Source organism: Malurus melanocephalus, unplaced genomic scaffold, assembly GCF_030028575.1.
Source record: "Malurus melanocephalus ecotype Western Australia unplaced genomic scaffold, MMel_1.1 scaffold_165, whole genome shotgun sequence".
In the NCBI taxonomy this organism is placed as follows: domain Eukaryota; kingdom Metazoa; phylum Chordata; class Aves; order Passeriformes; family Maluridae; genus Malurus; species Malurus melanocephalus.
The window spans coordinates 1,604,598-1,613,492 of NW_026623397.1; the positions used below are offsets into that span (position 1 = coordinate 1,604,598).

An 8,895-nucleotide genomic window follows, 5' to 3' on the forward strand; every position below is an offset into this window, starting at 1 on the left:
CCTTGGGACACCTGGTTACTATGGGATCAGGAGCATGGGTAGTGTTCTTTATCCTTTGAGTTGCAGGGAATGGTGAGGGAAGAAACAAGAAGAACTAGCAGATGATACTTGGGCTACACCTGTCTCAGAGAATAAGGATCTTTGCACAGGGATGCAGTGCTCATTGAAAGAGCTTTAAATTGGTTGAAAGGGGAAAAGGGCTAAACCAAGGCTTGCTGGACTTAAGCCAGGTGGCCATGCAGCAGTGTTTGAGGGATGGAGTGGTAGCAAGGTCCTTCACACTGCTCCGTGATGTTTGAGTAGCTGGAGCACATTTGAAGTCCATACAACGCATGAGGAACCAACTAAAGGAGCTGGAAAGGGTTGGGTTTTTTTGTCTTTGTACCTTTTGTGCCAGTGGGAAGAGCTATTTTGACATGGGTGAGGGAATTTTACTTAGTCCAGGAAGAGGGCTGTATTTCCAAAGGCTGCTAGAGAATATATCCCTCTGAGTTAGAAAACTTCCTGACACTATTGGACTCTCTGTCATTTAGATAATGAAGATAGGTATTGGACAGTCACTGTAATTGAGAAGTACTGAAGTACTGAAAGTTTTATTGATCAAATAGAAAAAAACAGCTTTGTCCCTGTCACTGAGATGTGTTAGGAACATTTTGTCTATGAAAAGGACATGCAGTAAAGCTTTCACTAGGCACAAGAAGTGCAATGTAGCTGCAGTATTTTCTTGCTTTATTTTTAGAGACCCCTTAATTCTTTTTACCCCAATATAGGTTTTGTGATCAAGTATAAATGTGTTTGCATGTTTCTGTAACTTACACAAGGTATTTTGCACAGTCATGTTTTTGCCCTTCAATACTGTAATACTTGAAAAAAACCTCCAAACACTGTAATTACTTGACTTTTTTTTTTATTCTTTTTATAAGTAAGAAATGAAAAAAAAATCTTAAAGAAGGAGCACAGATTATTCTGGGGAACACAAGATTCCMGCTTCCCTAGGATCCCTGCTTACTTTCCCAGTGATCATATCTTCAGCTGAGTTGCCATTGGGAACCAAGTGATACAGCCTGTTGCAATGGGGAGCTGTATTTTACAAATTGTTGGATTTGGGAGTCTTGTGCTGCAGAGTCTTGTGCAGAGCAAGCATTCACACACTGGCAGTTTTCCACGTAGAGATAGCTGTAATTTATGCTGGTTCCGTTTCGGCAGCTCAGGGTCACTTCTCTTGTTTCGGTGCTGAGTTCCTGGCAGCAACCACAGTTGTGTTCCATCTGGTTTGCTTCAAGAGAGTACCTGTATTCCACCAGGAAAGAAAATGCATCTCATTAAAAGCTGACACAGAGAACCCCCTCAGTGACATTTGTTTTGTAAGTGTTTGGGTTGGTTTTGGGGTTTTTTTAACATCTTCTTTTCCTTCCTCTCACACACAGTTATTTTCATTATCTCTGTCTTTGATAGGGAAACTGTTCTTGCTTCCATTGAATCCAATTAACTTTGTTGTTATTCTGTGATCATAGAATCATGGAGGTTGGAACAGACCTTCCAGATCGTTGAGTCTAAGCATTAATCCAGCACTGCCAATTCCACCACTAACCCATGTCTCTTAAGTGCCACACCTGCATGGTTTTAAAATGCTTGRAGTGATGGTTATACAACCACTTCCCTGGGCAACCTGTTCCAGTGCTTGACAACCATTTCAGTGAAGAAATGTTTCTTAACATCCAATCTAAACCCCTCCTGGTGCAACTTGAAGCCATTTCCTCTCATCCTTTCACTTGTTACCCAGGAAAAGAGATCAACCCCCACCTCACTACACCCTCCTTTCAGGCAGTTGTAGAGAGTGTGAATGGCTCCCCTGAGCCTCCTTCTCCATGTTAAACACCCCGCAAGACTTGTGCTCCAGGCCCTTTACCAACTCTGTTGCCCTTTGGACAAACGCTGGCACYTCAATGTCTTTTTTTAAGTGAGAGGCCCAGAACTGGACGCAGCACTTGATGTGTGGCCTGACCAGGGCTCACTACAGGGGGTTAATCACTTCCCTAAGGCTCAAGGCTTTATGAAAGTCCAGGTAAACAAGATCCACAACTTTTCCCTCACCCCCTAAGGGGTCAGCTTGTCATAGAAGGAGATCAGGTTGGTCAAGCAGCAGGCTGCCTTTCACAAATCCATGCTGGCTGGACCTAAACCCCTGTTTACCCTATATGTACTYTCTGTTTACACTCAAGACAATCTGCTCCATGCACTTGCCTGATACCAGGGTCAGGCTGACAGGCCTGTAGTTCCCTGGATCCTCTCTTCAACCTTTCTTGTAGATGGGCATCTCATTTGCTGACCTCCAGTCAACCGGGCCCTCCATGGTTAATCAGGACCACTGACATAATCAAAAGTGGCTCGGTGAGCTCTTTCTCCAGCTCCCTTAGTGCCCTTGGGTGGTAAATTAACWTGAAAGACTAATACATAGGAAGCCATAGAGATGTTAAATTAACTTTTAGAACTTACACTGAGGAGCCAGGACAAGTTCCTTCACAATATGACAGTTCAACAGGTTCAGAGGACTCACAGTCAGCATGGCGGATCACAGTTTTCTTGCTGTAAGGCTTGCACTTTGTAGCTTCATAAAAAGAGGGGAGGAGAGAAAACGTATTTCAATTCTCTAGTTCAGAATTAAAGGAATGCTATAACAGTTTCAAAGTGCTTGATGCCTGATTTTTGAGAATCTACAGTATGTGATGGAGTAGGTGCTGCGTAATGTGTATGGAGCCATCAGATTAATCTTTGACTTCAGCTGTAAAGTGCCTTTGGAAGATAATGCAGAGACCTGAGCATTGCTGGTTTGATTTGTGGTGTTCAATGTCAGGAAAAAAATTGCATTTTTCTTTGGAATAAATAGCAAAACATAGGGTCAGTGAAGAATTTTCCATCCACTCAAAGACAGTTACAAGCTGAATACAGTGCTCTTCAGGCAGAACACATAAACACAGTATTACTTACGTTTACATATTTTGCAGCAGCCATCAGGAGTAGTCTCTGTTTCATCCTTTGCAAAAGTAAAGAAGGAGGATTTGTGTTAGTGCACAGATAGCAATCATGAGTAATAATATGAGTTACTGATACTGGGCAAAAGGCTTCTCTGTGATGAACCCTGAATGAAAAACCGGATGATCTACCATCCTCACCACAGGATAATTGATTGCTTGTAGCCTCATAAGAAAATACTATGTTTTTCTTATTATTAAATATAGAGCAAACCTAGTTTCATTTTTAAGACGTTTGTGTAACTTTAGTGAAAATGATTTGTCGTATTCTTCCTTGTCTCTCCTTGTTTATTTAAACTGAATTCAGTCAATGAAAGATTGATTAAAACTTACAGGATCGCACTCCCCAGGCTCGTACTCAGGGCATACTTTTTTCGTTTGGACTGCAACAAACTGATCTTCAATTTTTTCACATTTGTAATGACTGCACTGATCGAGTGGCAGGATCTCATTAACCTAAGATTTTATAAGAAAAGCAAAAGTTGTTTTTTTCATTGTGATCAAGTATGTTAGAGCTAATTAATTGAGCTAATTAATTTCTCAAAGATTCTTGGATGCTTCTGAACTTCTTTCAAGTGGCAAAAATGAAATCATGCCAACTGTAGCTAGCTTGAAAGATTAATTCCTGGCTCTGAACACTTAAACCATAAATTAGAAACCATTGCCCCATTTTGCCCCATTAACCACACAAATCAAGAATTTGATTTCAGATAAGTATTCGATTCAGAAAGACKAGTGTGTTGTTTTCCCAGTAATTTCAGTGTTGTATTTTTGCTAGTAAGGGACATGAATTGACTCTTAGCTGTCCTAACAGAGAGCTCTGAAAATGAAAGGAATACTTACATTGAGCACTTGAACAGTGTTGTTACTGAGTTTGACTTTGCAAGCTACTTCAATACACTTGCCACAGCACTCTCCTTCCTCGATCATGTATTGGTAACCCTACTCAGAAAGAGATGAAGAAGAAAGTGTGTTGAGTTGGTGATGGAGAATTCCAGTCTTGCTGTAGCTGACTGGGCAAGCRTAGAGAACCTGAACTCACCAGTGGGCAAGATGTCTCACACTGAACAGTTTCACACTGCATAATGTTTGCATTGGTCTCTGGATCTTTCTCGGAACTGCAGGTACACTTCTTACATGAATCGATTACTACTGACTTTCCAACCTGCAAGACAAAAAAAAMCCCATAAAACATTCCAGTGCCAATAGTTTCTATAAAATATAGACTTGAAAGCATTGCTGAGAACCATTAGGGTTGCTGAAATGCAAGTATGACTGAGTGTCACGACACTGAATTCTCAAATTCTCTTTGAACATAAAATTGTTTGGCTTCATGGCTTGCAGGAAAGCTCAAATTAAGAGGACCTAAATGAAGCAATGTAAAAGGGAGTAGTAAATTAATGAAATCAAATTAAGACTAGTTTGTACTGTCTAATTATGTTACCAGTTTTTCAATGCTCCATTTAAGAATATTTTTTCTCTACAAGTTATGTTCAGTGGCTGTAAAACAATTACAATTTTAAACCAGAGATTAAAATAAGTCTTTACATATGCAGATGCATAAGCAGAGATAGAAATTTACGTATGGATTTTAGTCTTTCTGAAACGTATCTCCAAAGATATAAATATTTAATTATGACCTAATATTTAAATTATGACCTAACCACCAGATTTAGCAAAAAGATTTAAGTATCAATTGAAGGATAAACATTAGCTTTGCTCTTTTTAAGGTTCTCTGGACTTACTTCAAAGAGTGATTTAATTTGGGCTATTAATCAGATTGGTTGGCAAAGTCATTAATTACAGAAGTGGGAGGAAGCTTAAAAAGAAAGTACATCACTAAAAATAGGACATACTTGTTTTATAGTACATATTGAGGAATATTTCTGTGACAAATTTGATTTTGACATCAAAATACCCAAAGAACTTCCAATTAAGGGCTAGAGAGGAGGAAAAAAAAAACCCAAACCCAAAAAATATGTACTGGGAAAAGAACTTTCTCTAAGACTTAATTTGGTAGAAAAGATGTACTTTGCACTTCCAGCAATACACTGCTATATCACTCTCACCGTATACAATGTTCCGTTAATCACACAGACATCAGGTATTGGTTCTRGAAAACAAAATAAGAAAATAATTCCAAAATAACTCACATTGTGAGACTTCCTCAGAAGTCAAGATTTTATCAAGTTTTGTTACTAATACAGAGAGTATGGAAAACTTTAATCTAATCCCCCAACATGCTTAGACTTCATGTGTAGTGTAGCTGAATGTTTAAGTAAGACCTTGTTATTAAAATTAGCTGGAAGAGTCRGAGGGGAATGGCTTCAAACTTGACCTATGCCTGAAAAATCCCTTTTTTGCCCTTTCAATACCTGGTTCAATTCAAATTAAATTAACTTGTTTGCTCTTTGAACCCTAGGAGTCCAGTGATATTCAAAGATGCTTTAGTTATTGATTCTTTATGGCCTCGCAGAACATGGCTTTTATGGAAGATTGACTCTGTGGAAAAAGGTATTCCTAATACGGTAGTTTAAAATTAATAATATGGCAGAACCCATTTATATCTTCCACAGAAACTGTCAAACTTGCCTGTTCCTTTGATTTGACTTTCCTTTTTCAGGCTTAATTTATGGGTACTTTTATATATGTATAYTTGTACAAAAGAATAAAGTGTATGTTTATATATAAACTAATATAATTATAGGACTTTTTAATTTTCATGAACATCTGGCAAGAGTGTAAGTATAATTATTACTTTTCATACACTGACAATTTGGTTACTGATTACAATTCACTTTGTATTATTGCTTCCCATTATTTGGTCTTGTAGTTAATATTTTTACTGACTTATTCTTATGTTTGTGCATCTTAGTTGCATTTAGGCTAATGTTAATGTGCTCCAGTATTACATTAATAACACTGAAAAAGATGCATTGATAACATTTATGATTACAGGTACAGAGCTACATAGACCAATGAATGTTCAAAATATTATTCTGCTCTCCCACCYCTTCTTTCATCAAAATTAATTAAAAATAACATTTTTCTTAAAAATAAAACTTTAATGCCAAAAATTGCTGAGTGTCCACTAAGACAGAACAGCTTAAGGAAGGTTTTGCTGTTATTGTGATACATGAAGAACTTCCTTAGATATTAAGAGAGGTGCAAATGTAGTTTACTGGCATGTATGGTGTGGCATTTATACATGCATTTGTAATACTTACGGCATTCAAATTCAGGACAACATGGGTCTTTCTGTGGTAGTACAGCCATGGAAACGAATCCTAGGTCACAAGTTGTTTGCTGAGGTGTCTGGCATGGGAGCGGCTGGCATTGCACAGTAGCAGTGAGGGAGTCACAGACACACTTTTGGCAATCACTTATCCACTCCTCTCCAGGCTGAAAATATGTAAATTATTTATTCTTAAGTGCTCTTTCACCTAATTTTTCAGTTTTAAGTYAAGATACACTCTCAAAATTAGTAGGAAATTCAGATTAGAATTATCTTAGCACACAATTTAGGAGCAGGTATGCTGAGAGCAACCACAGAATTTTCTTCTGCATAAAAAAAAAATGGTATTATACATTCCATGGCTAATCTACTTATTTCTATGAAACATAAATTACTTTTATTAAAACCGAAAGTCTCTGCCAAGATTTTAGTGTGCTTTTCCACCTAGAGATTACTTAAAAGTCTGGTAATGCTAGGTTAAATAGTTGTGTTCTATCAGGTCATCTGTTCCATGACCAACTTTGTTATTGAGATACATAGAGGTTGATTTGAATTGGCTGCTAAAGGACAGAAATTGATCTGGTTTTGCAACAGTGGTGTATTAGAAAATAGGGAGGGAAACCACCTTTCGTGAAGGATTGACATCAGTACAGTTTCTTTCTACTGAAGTTGTGAGGGTTGTTGCTGTGGTTGGTGAAGTAGCTTGTGGTGTAGTTGAAGGGACAGGAGTTGTCAAAGGACATGGCCCATGGAATGGCTCAATCTCACATTCCTTGCTGCAAAGTGCATAAAAATTACAGCCAGCTCTATCTGTTCTGTTGTACACCACTTCCCCTGTAGGAGAAAATTGGAGGAGAAATTACAAGACCAATAAGAAATGAGAAAAACCAAGAAAAAACTGTGAAAATATAAACCGTATTCATACACAAAAAGTTTGATGTTTAGATGATTTTGCGTGGTTACATTTAATTGAATAGAGTCTTAAGGGTTTATGTTGCTTATAAAATTTTTTATAATCATAAAATAAGACACTTACCAGGAGAAAATAAAGTGTCAAATACATGACAAAAGCATGGAGTTATTTTGCTGGATGTAACAGATGGGCTGGTGGAAGAACTGAAGGTTGTAGGAGTGCTTGTTGTAACATGACTTGATGTACCAGTTGAAGTTACTGTTGAGCACAGAAAATAATTTAGTTTGCAGCACAGGATTTTGAGCTAATAATTTTAATATATTCAAGAGGTCTTTTCAATATMCTGGCAAATCAGATAAACATTTTTGTTGCATTCAAATATTATAAGTGGATGTTGTGGAAATTTTTTCACTATACTTGGAATAATATCTGGAATTTGGCAAGTCTTATGACATTTGCCTCTAAAGTTTTTTAAAGTTTCAACTTTCTCCTTGAAGTAAGAATTAATACTATTAAGTTAATCCGGCTGTCAAACCTAGTAACAGAAGTGCAGATAGATTAAAAATTGGTTCATGTGTTTTAAGAACTATAAATGGTCACAGAATCATGCAATCACAGATTGGTTTAAGAGAAGAAGATGCAGAACACCAAGATACAAATATTTTTCTAACTTAAAAAGTGATTAAAAACTTTCAAGAAGTAGAAAATTACCTACCTGGGCTGACAGAGGTGCCAGAGAAAACAGTGGTAGTACTTTCTACAGTAGGAGAAAAGTATGTTGTAAGAGTTCCTGTAACACCTATGGTACTTCTAGATGGAGGAAGGGTAGTAGTGAGGACAGCCATGGACGTGGTTTTTAATTTTATTTCAGGTGAAGTGGAGACAAAACTTGATGGTGTTGGAGTCTGGGTTGCAACAGTGGTGATTTCTCTTGGAGCAGAGGTGGCTGAGGGTRTTGTGGTGCTTCCTGCACTGGTTTTGGAGGTGCTGGCAGTGCTGGTGGCTGGTGTGGGCACAGCTGTTGTTGGTGGGGCGATGGCAGTTGTGCCTTCAGTCTGAGTGGGATAGGTGCTGGTGGTGGTGGTACCGACGATAGTTGTGCCTTCTGTGCCAGGGGCCGAGGTACTGGGGACAGCTGTGGTGCCAAAGGTGGTTCTTATTTTACCTTCAGAAGTTGTCGTTGCAGATGTTGAAGCCTGGGTTCCTGCAGTGGAAGTTTCTCCAGGAAYAGAGGTGCCTGTGCCTCTCGTCGTGCTTCCCTCAGTGATCCTGGAGGTGCTGGCAGTGCTGGTGGCTGGAGTGGGCATGGCTGTTGTTGGTTCGGTGGCGGTGGTTGTTCCTTCAGTCTGAGGGGGAGAGGTGCTTGTGGTGGTAACGATGATGGTCGTGCCCTCTCTGGCTGTGGCTGTGGTAGTGGGAACAGCTGTCATTCCAGTAGTGGTTCCGATTATAATTTCAGAAATTACAGTGGGAGATGATGCAGCTCTGGTTACTGCAATGGAGGTTTCACCTGGAGCAGAGGTGGCTGAGGCTGTTGCAGTGCTTCCCTCGGTGATCCTGGAGGTGCTGGCAGTGCTGGTGGCTGGAGTGGGTATGGCTGTTGTTGTTGGGATGGTGCTGGTTGTGCCTTTTGTCTCAGGTGGAGAGGTCCTTGTCGTGGTAGCGATGATGGTTGTGCCCTCTCTGGCTGTGGCTGTGGTAGTGGGGACAGCTGT

General features: G+C 39.2%; 1 protein-coding gene across 1 annotated transcript; it reads right to left on the reverse strand.

The window, feature by feature from the left end:
• Positions 1-918: 918 nt before the first annotated feature.
• On the reverse strand, positions 919-8,889 carry LOC130577070 (mucin-5AC-like). The gene is made up of 11 exons (XM_057372177.1): positions 7,896-8,889; positions 7,304-7,438; positions 6,893-7,101; positions 6,260-6,434; positions 5,102-5,145; positions 4,075-4,197; positions 3,876-3,974; positions 3,366-3,488; positions 2,989-3,034; positions 2,497-2,608; positions 919-1,290 (listed from the first exon to the last, which is right to left on the reverse strand). Exons 1-11 carry the CDS (start codon positions 8,608-8,610, stop codon positions 1,029-1,031), a joined length of 2,043 nt encoding a protein of 680 aa, XP_057228160.1. The 5' UTR covers positions 8,611-8,889; the 3' UTR covers positions 919-1,028.
• Positions 8,890-8,895: the final 6 nt, after the last annotated feature.